Source organism: Linepithema humile, chromosome 2 (assembly GCF_040581485.1).
Source record: "Linepithema humile isolate Giens D197 chromosome 2, Lhum_UNIL_v1.0, whole genome shotgun sequence".
Taxonomy (NCBI): Eukaryota; Metazoa; Arthropoda; class Insecta; order Hymenoptera; family Formicidae; genus Linepithema; species Linepithema humile.
The window spans coordinates 23,076,017-23,089,913 of NC_090129.1; the positions used below are offsets into that span (position 1 = coordinate 23,076,017).

The window sequence follows — 13,897 nt, forward strand, 5'->3', positions numbered from 1 at the left end:
CGAATTTTAATCGTGCGGACTTGTCGTGCAAAAATGTCTGAAAAGACCGGAATTTTGTAGCGGGCCTAAACGCTCGATTTTAACTTATTGCCGCATTCAGGACACGGGCGAGGAGCTTGTGGCGCTTGGCGTTGACAGAAGTTAATGGAATACCGCTGCCAGGCACGGGGGTAAACTTCTGCGAGGTCAACCGTTCGTGTGAACTTGTGCAACATCCTCGTAGTGTATGCACTACGTTGTCACAGTAGAGGTAAACTTGTAGCGGATAGCGGGATATAGTCAAATACGGGGCGCAATCAAACACTCCTTCGAGTTATGTGATAAAGCTAGTTATGTATGTCGTGCTCTTTACCTAAAAGATTTACTAATTTTCGAGTCAAATTTCTTTCTTCAATAAAACTATTACAGAACATTCAATTACGAATACTTTAAAAATCAATTTGTAAATTAGTAGGTCTGTTCAATCAAAATCAATGAATTTTAAGTGAAGTTTGTTTATTTGTAATTTAGTTAGCAAGTTAAATGTATTTTACACTTGACACAGCGGACGGAAAAAGAGATAGGTATCGAATATTCCAAAAAAATTTTACCAACAAAATTTTTACTAAATTAATAGTTATTAGCGGTTATACTCTTTGCGCTCGATCAAAATTCGTAAAAAAATTGATACAACCCCGCGAATTCTGCCGGACACGACACGAGAACGATTCGCTAGGAATATAAACGTCATTCCGGGGATGAGGGGGTCGCGTGCCAGGGCTTCGTCTTTCTCCTCGGGCCGCGAGACCCAGGGCGTCGATAAGCCGACGATAAGGTGCTACCTCATATCTCGACACGCATACATCTTGCCCGCTCGTGCTTTGCTTTCCGCAAAATCTTGACTCGCCACGATCCGTCCTACTGCAACCATAGAGTTGACCCATATCACACATTTTTTTAAGTAGAATTAAATTTAAAATTTACTTGAAAGAATAGGATACAGCAGACAAGATGACAAACCTTGTGATTTTTTTTTCTATGACGAATCTGTATTTATCAGTCAAATATGACAGGTTAATTTTTTAAATCTTGTTTTTTCCACTCTGGTTATAAGTATTTTTTTAATGCGCATTGCAATCTACATATTAGCATGTAAATTCCGAAAATAAATACAGTTATTTTTAAAAATAGATTATTTTTACATATAAAAACTGTGGCAGATATATAATTAGTGCAATATGAGTGGAATTGAATAATTTATTCGCTTCGCAATTAAAAGCTGTTTAATAATGCGAAGTGGCTTTGAAGTAGCATAACGGTTTTCAGGTAGACGCCTCTTCCTAGAGCCTCACACAAGCAGAGTAATTAAAGGAAGTGGTACTTTTCCGTTCTTTGAAATACACAACCGTAGTTTTTCAAAGGCCGCCGTCGTTTGGAAAGGATTAAATGCGTTAAACCTTACCTTCTTTTGCCACTGTATTTCTTCTTTAACGGCAATAAAACTAGAAAATCCAATCGTTCTAAAAGCACGTACAGAAAATTTGAGGATCGGCAAATAAATACAGCGCAATTATAATATAATGTCGAGAATGTGTCCGATCTTTAACACTTTATTACTACTTAAAAAGATGTAGCTAGATATTTCTCTTAAAATATCAACATTTACAATTTATTATACCAAATGCACTATTTCAACAATAATTTGGTATAAAAAATGTATTTAAACTTGAAAAGAAATGTTGATAGAAAACAAAAACAAAAGTTTATTTCAAGAATTAAATCTAAAACTATCGGTCAAACAAATTGTTCGAATTACTTGAATCAAAATTTGCGAATGTTAGATGGTCAATTTATTTGACCAAGAAATGCAAGCGTTTGGAAGGAAAATACCGGAAGGAGTATAATATTTCTTGCGATCGACAACGAATGTAGCCGCAAAGTGAGAGAAGTTGAACTTTGAGAATGAGGAAACGAGAGAAGGACGCGCGCGGGAGAAATCAGTTTAACGAACTAACACCTAACGAACATATCCTTTTCTCGTACGCGCGCGCTCTCTCTCTCTTTTTCTATTCCTTTCTTTTCCGTCGTTTTTTTTCTTCGAGATCGAAGGCGATGTGCGCGGCAACCGTTCTATATCGGGGCGAGACTCAATTGGGTTCTGGACCGCGGTTATCCGTTTATCGCTATATAACCACCAGAGGGTCGGCGAGGCAGATACATCTCCGCGAAAGGAGGTGAGCGATTAATCACGTTTTACTCGGCTCCGAGTCGGACCGACCAATTTGGCCGGAAAGGTCGTTGTTTGCCCGATAAGGGACGCCCGGAAGGGGAAGGGGGGGGGGTTGGAAAAGCGAAACCGACGGTGCCCCGTAGAACAATCGACGAATCTCGTCTGTAATCCACAGTATAGACAAACAATCTTATCCGGTCACTGACGGATAAAACCTCCGTCACGATCTTCCCTCTCTCGTCTTCACTTTCTCGGCTGGAAGTCGTCCTCCCGATTCACCGAGTCAAATCTGCACTGGAGTTTACTCCGCCGAACCAGTGTTGGCCCCGTACACGTTGGTAGGTGCATTTTTCATGATGCATCTAGAAACGCTCGACTTGTAGCGTCTTACCGCAGCGTATAAGATACCCTTGGCTTCTTTATAGCGTAAACGTGAGATAATATTTCTTGCGGTCGACAACGATAACGTCTTACAACATTGCGCGGCCAATTTGATAGTAATTTTTGACAATGCCTTTCAGTTTTTCAATGTCCATTCAGAGACGAAAAGACGGTAGTCGCGCGTGAAGCAAGCTTGAAAAATATATGAATCCAGTTATCTGCCGAGAATGCGAATTTATTTATATAAAGACTGTTGAAATAAAATTTTCTTTAAAAAAACGATTAAATTACGATTAAATTTTTAAAGTTTGAAGTAAAGAATAATGATATTGAGAAATGATTAAGTTAAACGAAATTCTAGTTTATTTCTGATTGACCGAAATCTTATACACATCGCTCACGTAGTTAAAGAAATGAAATCGAACGACTCGCCAAGATTCTCTATCTATCTCTTTTCCTTTCTCTCCTCGTACATTCCTCTTCCTGTCTCTCTTTATCTATATCTGTGTGAAGAGACCGGAGAGGCCCGCAAGCGGTAAATTAATTCGAACGACAAGCACAGTCGGCGCTTCCACTCGCGCCGAATAAACATCAGGGCCAGAAGTTGACCAGACCGGAGCTACCCATGCCGCAGCACTGGAGGACGCGGCATATCTGGGATCTACGTGCCCATTTCCCGTGGCCCGTATAACGTATTTGGCACCGATCCTCCGTTGCATCTGCATCGGACGTCGGCGGCGTTGCACAGGACGGATTATAGGACGTATATCCCGTCGATCGCAAATTGCGCGACTCTATCTCTGAATCGACGTTATCTCCACCAATCTTTTCGATTTTTTTCATTTGAACACTGCTGCATAATGCTTGATATCGTTAATGCTTAACAATCATTATACCGATAATGATAACCACGATTAACGAGAGAAACGCGTCGTGTAAATTTGCCCAAGTAATCCAGCGTGGCTCGGAAGGGATTGCAAAACACCTAATGTATGCTTATATTCTCGCTTGAACTACTTACTCTAATTTTTTACAATTTTACCTATACATTTCTTTGTATTGCTTTCTTGTTTGTAAATTTAATGAGCATGTTTATTTGGATATTATTCTTATATCACGAAGCTATATTTTTAATAGTTAAATTATTAACCTATTACTAATCTACCTTATAACTCGAGACTCAGTTGCGCTAGGGTTAAGTGACGTGGCCAGATTGCAACGGTAGATTACCGGAGGCTAACTACGTTCGCGGACTGTAATCTAAACAAGCTATCATTAATTTTAGTACGTGTAGTGGATGCTCCCAGTGCCAATAAACATCAGAGACAGCGACCAGGCCCGCGGCGTTCCTGACGCACTTTGGGTGCCGGCAACATTCGAGATATACCGCGCGCGCGTTTGTATAATATATATTTAGTATCACGGTATCCGCACCAGATGTTGCCATCGCGCGATCCCGACTTTGCAACGAGCGTTCGTTATATCGTGACTGACTCATGTTAATTTAGAATAAACTTGGACTTGAATATTTTATGTCGCGCTTTCCTAAAATGATTTACAGGTCGCTTTTAGCTATTTCACGCGATACATGAAAGATCAATTAGTTATGGTTTCGGTATAGTTTACAGTGAAATTTTGGAATTTACTTGATAATTTAATTGATGTCATCAAATGTCAATGTGTTACAGAATTATTTTTATCTGAAAATATTTTATTGAAAATATGATTATTTTTGTAGAAGAGCACATTCTATGAATTTTTCATTCTATGAATTATTTTATCATTGTAGTATAATAATGATAAAAAAAGCTTAATTTAACATTCAAACACATGACGTATATTTGTTTGAAGAATAATTGGGATCTGTGCAATTGTTTGAGATTAGCGCATGTGAATTATATCACTTAACTTCTCAACGACTCAATAGTCGATGGTTGGGTAATCGATGGTTATGTATAGTACACAGTATCTATTGGTGGAATTATGTCAAGATCGAGTACGGATGCGGTTAAATCGAATTTATAGCACCGAGCCGATTGTTGCAGCAGTTAATCGGTACATCAATCACGGAAAAAGGAAAGAGCAATTACGTGGCGGCGCACAAGCTATTAAGCTTTTATCACGATCTTTTAAGAGTTGGTAGTATCCAGGATACCTATACAGGAGCAAACAATTAAGTAGAGATTACTTAACTACAATATAGCCGTATAAATTTCCAATTAAAAAAATTAACTTTTATCAATTATTAATAATTTAAAAAATTAAACATCTAAATTAATTTAATGAAATTTAATAGCTTACATAATTACAAATATAAAACTTTTTTGTATATTTGTATTAAAATATGTGTGCTATTAAATTGCATTAAATTAATTCAAATATATAACTTTTAATTATCAATAATATGTATAATAATAATTCATAAAAATTAATTTTTTTATCTTAAATTTTGCTTTTTAATGCATAGAGAATAATTATAATCAATAAAGGAAGAAAGGCACGTATGAAATAATACAAAAACAGAGGATTTCGTGGCTAACGCTAGTTGTTAATTGCTTATATTACAATATTCCTTTTATTAAATGTTAACAATCTTTTTATATTGTTTGGCTCACTTGATTGTTTCCATATTTTATAGCATGACTTCAAATAGAAATTATATTCTACAACTATATTTTAATTACTGAGGATGATCAAATATTGATCGAAACGTTTAATTAAGTTAACCAACATGAAGATTGTTAACATATATATTTAATAAGAAGAATTGTAATATTGTAATATAAGCAATTAGCAACTAGCGTTAGGCACGAAATACTCTGTTTTTGTATTATTATTATTTATAATAATTTTCATAATTCTTTTATTTAAAAGTTCTGTAAATTCGAAAAAGAGACAAACCACCAATGAAATTTGATAAATGTTTGACAATTCAGATGTCACGTACTAAGATAGAATAACCCGATGCAATAAATTGTAGCAATGCGGGGTGAAATATTTGTAAAAACGCGATCGCTTTCTCTCTATTTACTGCTATCGGATAAACATTCGGGCAAGAATCTGACAGGTCGACGGTGGATGGCGTCGCGCTTCCGGAACGAAGTGGCATACTCGAGCTACACTTTATTTATTTTCCGGATCGCGTATAGCACACCCTTGGCACCGTGCCCCCCGTTGCATCTGCGTTATTGCTCGTTGTCGGGCACAACAGATTTCCGTATTGGACACCTTTCACAATGTATCGATTCTCGCGTCAATCGCAATAAGCGTGGCCGATGTAATGGACCAGGAATGATATATGTGACAGTAGCTTGCTACTCAAATCGAGCACGCATCTCGGCTTACTCAGTTGTATCGAATGCTCGGTAATAAATGCGCTTCGCAAACTGAACGATATATTTCTCGACAAAAAGCATTTTTACTTGTTTTGCTATGATAAATAATGTACAATATGGATTAACGTCCCGGCAATTCTCTTTTTCAAACATTTAAGACACTGTTTGAAAATTTTATTCGGCATTTTATCTCAAAACTTGAAATCTAGAATTTTCCGTATAATGCACATAAAATACCTTCCGCACATTGAACATCATTCACATCCGCGTTGCGAGCTTTATATGCATAATACGTAGCTCAAAATACGGCGTGTCTCGTGCATTTCTCGGAAATTCTAGATTTCACTCGCGTCAGTTTTCTCGAAAATTTTTCCGTACCACTCCGAGAGAGAGAAAGAGAGAGAAAAGTTTTCCTCGGGGGAAAGTTGAAGTCACTCACCGATTGGCACGTTGACAGCGAAGAGAACGACAAGGGCGCGATGGCAGAGCATTGTGCGCTGCGGTGAGAAAGAGAGGAGCCGAGGGAATCGTCCGTCGTCGATGGCGGCCAGGCTGCTCCCTTTATCTACTTAACCCCGTCATCTTCTGCACGGACCTCCGTTTCCGGTGTTCTGACGCATAGCATGCCTAAAACAATCGCGATGGTTCGATCATTTACTCGATCGGGCAGCATCATCGGGCCGTCGTTGCTGCTCGCCGGAAAACGGCCGCCGCTTTATCGTCCGTTTCCAGCGAGCGAACTTTCGGGCTCGTCGGCGTGTTGCAGCTTTGCACCCCGAGATCGACTAGCAGCGTCGCGTTCGCGTTCTCCGGTCGAGCGTATCGTTTCGCTTGGTGACGTTCATCGATCGTATCACGAGCAACTTTGCCAAGAGCGAAGCGCCGTTAATTTCACTACCCTCTGAATAAGAAACTACTTTGACATTTTCGACGCTTCGTTTACGGTCACTGCGCAATTATTGTTGCAATTGTTTTCTTTTTCAGAAATAATTGAGAAAATTTATACTATTTAATTATAATATAATAAAATATATCTTTTAGAAATAGTACGTTGCTGCGCGCATGCAAAAGTGACTGAAAAGAAAATTATTATTTAATCTTTAATTTATGATTTATTTTAGGCAATTTGCAAATCGACATATAATTACCTTGAATTTTTCCATTACGTTTGAAAGTCTTAAATAATATATTCTAATTTATCGAATAATATATTCTAATTATCGATACGAATAATATATTCTAATTATCATGTTTTAATAGAATGTTTAGGCTAATGAGAAAAAACATTATTTTCTCATCAATATTTTCTTATCAATTATTTTTTATCTTCAAGGAAGCACTAATGAAGAAAGTGTAAATCTCTTCGCAAGTGTAACTCTCTTCGAAAATGCAATAATAGGTACACATTTAAATGAAGTTTAGATAATATCCCACGGCATTTTGCGAAACTATATTATTACAGTACTATATATGAATTTACATTTACAAAGTAATAAACGTCGCAATAAATTTAATTACATCGCTGTTACAATTTTGACGAGCGCGCTGTCAGTTAAAATAAGTTATTTCCGCGGATTTATAAATTATCACGAGCGCCAGCAGAATTTACGGGAACGAAAGCGGGTGGAATGCAAATAGCACGTTTGTCACGTTTATGTAAGTACGTGTCACGTATATATTCGGCGATAAATTGCTCCTAGATGCATTTCCGCTTTAGAAGATTTCTGTCGCCGTGGGTGAAATTAATCACGCGTGTCCGCCGTCCATTATTTTATGACTCACGCGCGCCGCGGACGATATACTGACGTTACAACTTGTAAAGTGGCTGATTTTATAAATCCCGCGATACGTGCCGTAAGTTCCGCGTAATACGCATACGATACGACCCGCGATTCACAATTCACTTCCGTTTATTATGCGCACGGGCGTTACGCGACGATAAACCGCCAGTAATGCTATTCAGTTTCGCCCGAAATTCCAGTCTTCAATCGCCATGAAATAATTAGAGCAGTGCTCAGACTATTGTTGTCGATTGTCTCATAATCATACATTAATAATTTGGTAATTAAAATCGCAATTAAATTCAAATGCCATAAGCAACGTCTCGATGCACTCAATTTATGCACATATATGAAAATTTAATGACCGGAATATAACTTTCCGGTTTGACAACTTATAATGGCATTTCATGTTATATTATACACGAGATACATCAAACACGACTATATAAAAGTGTAATTATTATATCTTCTAATTTTAATAGCGTCTTTATTCTTCTCACCGAGAAATATTGATAATTATGCTGCTCCGCGTGCGAATACCTCGTCATATCTCTCTTCACGTTTCTCAACTACTTCTGTCGATCATCGCCCGTTTAACGCGGCGCATTAATCGAACTAAAACATCCGAGTGCCGCTCCATCGTCGTTCGTTTGTTTCCGTTTCATCAGCGCGTGAAGAATAATACGTTAATAATGAACGAGCGTGCAACTCGATTATCGATGCTTGCAAGTTTAAAGCAAACACAATCCGGAGAGAGGCGCGGCTTTATTGACGATATGTCGACGAGACGAGACAAGACGAGGCGAGACGAGAGACGACGAGATGAAATGCGAAACACGAAGTTCGCAATGTCACAGTTCGTTATCGACAAGGTGAAGCTAATCCATACCAGCGTCGACAATAGCAACCGCAACGCGAACGAGTCACTTGGCTCTCTTGCACGTAAGCCAACGCGCAAAAAGTGGCCAATGGGGTTAACGTTAATTTGCATTCGCATATCTAACATACACGCGTTATCTCTCAACGGTCCTGGCCTGCAACCTGCTTCGCCTCGTTCGCTACCAGAAGAACAGAATAATAATCCGTTGCCGCTTTCGCGGTGCTTTCGATGAAGAAGCGATATCGGTTTGATTTTATGAGCTCTCGTTCAGCGATAATGAGCCTGGGGTAAATTTCTCTAAAAGAAACAAAGTGAGAACTGAAAAAGCTATACGTCTATAATGAGATATTCCGTAGCAAGTGTAATTCCATTAATTTCGCTGATTTCATTCTCTTGCAATTATAAATGTAAGATATTTAAAAAAAAAGAAACAAATGAGAGGGTTATATCGTGCCGATAAACGGCGCGTACGCAAGGATGTTACGTGCATAGATTGCAGGATAAGTAACGAGCAGTTTGTGATAAAGCTGGCGTGCAAGATAATGCGGCCGAGATAATTATTTTTCAGCTACGACTGTTGGTAAATCTTATTTCCTTTTCGTGATTAATTGGCGGGCCTCGGCGGGAGTGTGATAATGGATGCGAGATAGATACCGGCCCGGGAGAGGATGAAAAACAGTTCCTTGAATAAATGTCGGACGCACCATCTTGATGCGCGTGAATGACGAGCGTACTGATATATGCAGATCGCGCTCCCGCGAGAAACTCTAATTATAAATTTTACTAGGTGTTACGTAATTTCCTTATCTGTGTAACATTTTAAGAAATGAAATTCATAACTATTTGATAATTTTATTTCAGCGCTGGTTTCTGAGACAATTTTCTACAAATCTCACAGCTTTGGTGAAAAAAGTTTTTATTTCTCCAGTAAATTCTTACTTTAATCTTTAATTTAAGAAAGATTTTCTAAATAGTACGTTTTTTTTAAATAATGTGTTTCTTGGTTTTTAAAAAATTAAAAATATTAAAAATATTAAAAATTAAAAATATTTTGTTTCAATTATTCTGTTTACAAAAGATTATTGTTAAACAAATTACGAAACAAATGATTAAATTTCAGAGTATCGACCACGAATTTGATATAAAAACAAAGCAATTTTTTTAGCTCACACATAAATTCGTGAAAATTTTAATATTTCCCAGCATTATTTTTAAATCCTTACTTTTATTCCCCGCACATTAATATCATCGTTACGCATATCCTGCTCGTTATTTCTTTAGCATCGCAAACTTGCGACAGAATACATTAATCGAACCGCAGTCGGCAAGGGCAATAGGAAATTCAGAGAAAATATGAACGAGGAAACGATTAAATTCGAAATTTCTCTTGGACGGCCCCCGAGCGCTCTGGTGCTTCGCAAAGTTCGTCTTCGTTCGCGAGAGAAGCGTCGATAAAGGCTAGGCTACATACGTGGGTACGGAATATGTAAGACACGCGCGAACTGCCCTGGTGTGTAGTACGGTGTGTAGGTCGGCACTCCACGAATTCGTGAATATTCAGCGGCTCCGTCGACCTTCCCCCGAGCCGGTTTACAACCCTTGGCCTCACTTTTACGAGTTCGTCAAGATGAAACGACTTTGCTCCGAATCGCCGAGTCGTTCTCTTTGCATCGCCGTCGGTTGATACGCTCAAAACGGTTCCTTTCGACTGCGTAAAGTGTCTGGCACCGCGACGATAATCGTTCGTTGATAAGCGCTTTATAATAATTTCGTAATAAACGATAAAGAATTGCCTCAAAGATGAATAGACTGTGAACACCGTTTCTTACTGTTATTTCAATTCGACGAAAGCTATCTATATTATTAATACAATATTTCGCATAACTTTGTTTTTCTTTAGCAGCTACGGTTGAAAGCAGATATTCTAATGTGGGTTAGCGGACGAAATGCTTTGTAAACTATACATAGCACCGTCACGAATGTGTATCGATCTGCATTCAAGGATAGATACGATCTATTGTGCCCACGTGAGCTCGCGCATAAACCTTCCGTGTCTACTTCGATTAGTATCGATGTCATTCGTTCGTTGTATTGCCGGGCCTTTATACGTTTTATCTATTTCACTGACATTTGTATTCACTCCGAATATTATCCAAATATTAATTACGACGAAAAAAATTATTAAAAGTATACTATTTTATTTAAAATTCTTTTCCTGTATTTGTATCAGTGATAGTTGAACTTACCGGGATTATTATATTCATCTTAATTTCTGTTTATCGGCCTTTTCACAAGATTGACAGGGACGTTTATATTAAACAGAAAGTTGGCCACAGCCCAAAATGATACCGCGCTCTGAGCATCCACCGCGTCCCTGGTCGATGTTATTTCGTGGTTATAAGTTAGACAGCGCATCCCCGGGGTTATCAAATATTCGCTGAAGATACTTGCAACTACCGAACTTGTATCGCGCCGTCCGCATCAAATATTTCCCTGTATCCCATTTGTGTTATTTCTCACGTCCGTCGCGGTGATACGGCCATCGTACAAATTTAACATAACTTCGTTCTAACAGAACCTGTAATATCTAGTAAGTCGCACCTTGACCTCGGCTATATTTATGCAAGGCGACATCGCGGCTTGCTCTTTGTAATACTATTTATAGTAGACTTGGTTCTCAAAATTTCCGCCGAATGCGATTTGCGCATCTATTTTAACGGTTGACATAAATTGATATCGATTTAGCTAATGCTCTCTAAGTTGCGATTCGAACGGATCCCAATTTTAAGTGGCCTTAAACTCACGATATATGTATTCGCCGTAAAAACAATCTTTTCCTAATATCTGTTCTTAAAGTCTAAAATAAACTTGATAGATGACTTCTTTCAAAAGCTGGGAGCAATTTCGCCCCGAAAGGCTTAATCACGGAATTAATGAACACCGGCAACTTGCTCGCTACCCCGTGTCGCCTTATCGCAGATCATTATCGTTAGGTATAAAACGTCCCGCAGTGTCGAGACGACGAGCGGAGTCGATAATTCTAAAAAATGACAGGGGATCTCGTGCTCTTAGCGACTGCCATCTATCCTCATTAGTATCAAAAATATCAGTCCACTCGCGCGCCGTCTTCTTTTATCCTCGCCGCAAGTCCGCCGGCGTTTATTTCGTCCTCTATACTAGATTACTTGTCAATCGGCTCGATTAACGGGTTCCTTCAGAAAGATTTTTTTCTCCTAGCGAAGTCTGCGATAGACAAAATGGATTATAGGCCTTCCCTCCTTGCTCTTCCTGTTGGGAGGATACGCGGGAGGATGATAATATTTCGCCCGCTTCATCGTAAAGAACATAAAGAAGAAGCGCAAATCGAAGCCTAAGAAGTGTCGGGAGGGGAAGGGGATGGAGGAAGAAGTCCGAAGGGATCTCGACCGAGGAGACCTGTCGATAACGTGACGTGACGAGTGACAGACTTTTTTTCCTGAGCTACTCCATTAACATCTCATTATGAACACTTCGGCGACCCCGCCCCGCCCGGGACGAAATATTTTAAGTCGAGTTCGAACTTCCATTAAAATATCTACCGAGCTCGGCGAGCCTTCGCGCCGATCGTGCGGAGGGGCCGGAAGCGTTTACCACGACGCGCCGCTCGAAAAGTGTTATAGAACCCATGTTCGGTGAAGACAGCTTTTTACCTCGCACCCCTTCGCTCGCTCTCTTTTTTCTCGTGGCGGAATCGTGTGTCGGAGATCCAAAGAGGAAAATCGGATAAACCGCGTGAACGTGACTTCTTCTTCCCGAGTTTATCGCATCCGGAAAATCCAAAACGAATCGACTCTTTATAAAATTCGCAAAAGTGCGGAACGTAAGAACCACGGTGCTTCAGTGGTTACTAACGCGCAATGTGGCACTCACGAATTAATTATCTTTCAATTTGATTCACGCTGTTCATTATCACAAGAGGATATATCTAGATTGATTCCGCATTTTGCTGTACATTATATTGTTAAAGTTTGTTTGTATGTGTGCATAATATTGTTATTTTAATATGCGATTATCGATTATATAGTTCATTGTATTATATTGCAGCACCTGTGCTAACACAAATCGCGGTTGATACCGCGACGCGATATGTCGCATCTGGTTATCGATACCGAATACTAATCATACGTCGGACACGTGCGCGGGTCTGCGGATCGGAATTCCTTTTCGCTATTATCATAACTAGCACGGCAGTCGAAAGGTCGTGGCTCCTAGCCAAACTGCGGGTACTATTAAATTAGGAGACGCCACAAAGCATGTCCCTTGAATGCTAATGGAGTTAGCTAACTCGGTCCCTCGAATGTTACTTAATCGCTTCCTACAATTTCTACCTCGTTCACGCATATTTACGGTAAGCGAGATGTACGATCGCGTTGCGCCGAATGTAAAATAGGAATCTTCATCAAATAGCAAAACGCTATAAAAAAACGCTTATGATGTTTAACTATTTGCGAAAGCACAATTTTATTTTAATTGCATTTTAAATTTTCTAATTAAAATTTAAATTAAAACTCAAAAATAATAAATAAAATTTGAAGTAAAATTAGAAAAGCGAAAATGTGCTAAATGTACATTGCCAGCGTGTGCGTGATATAATGCGATTTTATTTTTAAATACAGATTTATATATATATTTTTTAACAAAATTGAAGTTTATTTAAAACTAAACTTTTTGATATTACATTTTGCAGACAAAGAGAAGAATGCACTTCCGGCAGAACGTCCATATGGAAGAATGCTGCATCTATCTCGATGAAATCTTCTCAACGATCCGGTGAGTTTTAATTTTTTTCCATATGAACGGATTGGTTATGCGTGAGATAAAGATAGATGCCTTTTTAGGCTGCGTCATAGCGATACGCGTATGTGCGCATAATTCTCCGCTTCTTAATTTTACCGCCAACATAGTTTCTAAACTGAAGTATAATCTTGCTGCGAATGATTGATAATTCTTTGCAATCGAAAAGATTATGATTAACCTGGAACGTTTTGGAGGCGTCATATAATCGCTAACATAATTCGCTCTTTGTGCAAAAGTGCTCTAATATATCGCACTTCGCGACGCAGCTCTGCGCGAGGGAGGAAGTACAATAACGTACACTCCGCGGAAAAGTCCGCAAATGAATTCAGCGGAATTTCGCCGTCGGAAATTTTATGGCCGAAATTAGCATATTTATTTTGCGCAGAACCGGTTGGAGAATCGCGGGGCATTGCGAACTCTAGGCGAGGGTCTCCTGTAATATTTTTTAATTGCCTTTACGAGGATTGCATTTCGT

At 38.9% G+C, this 13,897-nt stretch overlaps 1 protein-coding gene and 1 long non-coding RNA gene across 4 annotated transcripts in view; one reads left to right on the forward strand and one right to left on the reverse strand.

The window, feature by feature from the left end:
- LOC136998114 (uncharacterized) overlaps nt 1-13,897 on the forward strand; it is a 158,710-nt gene that overhangs the window by 100,687 nt on the left and 44,126 nt on the right. Inside the window, exon 7 of the long non-coding RNA XR_010888717.1 lies at nt 13,313-13,395. This is a non-coding gene — a long non-coding RNA (uncharacterized lncRNA). The remainder of the gene's footprint in view (nt 1-13,312; nt 13,396-13,897) is intronic.
- Nucleotides 1-13,897, reverse strand: part of LOC105668880 (lachesin-like) — a 122,054-nt gene that overhangs the window by 59,745 nt on the left and 48,412 nt on the right. For all 3 annotated transcript variants that reach the window (XM_067350335.1, XM_012361528.2, XM_067350334.1), the window contains exon 2: nt 6,365-6,552. In XM_067350335.1, the coding sequence (XP_067206436.1) occupies nt 6,365-6,416 (52 nt within the window). In that variant the 5' untranslated portion in view covers nt 6,417-6,552. The remainder of the gene's footprint in view (nt 1-6,364; nt 6,553-13,897) is intronic.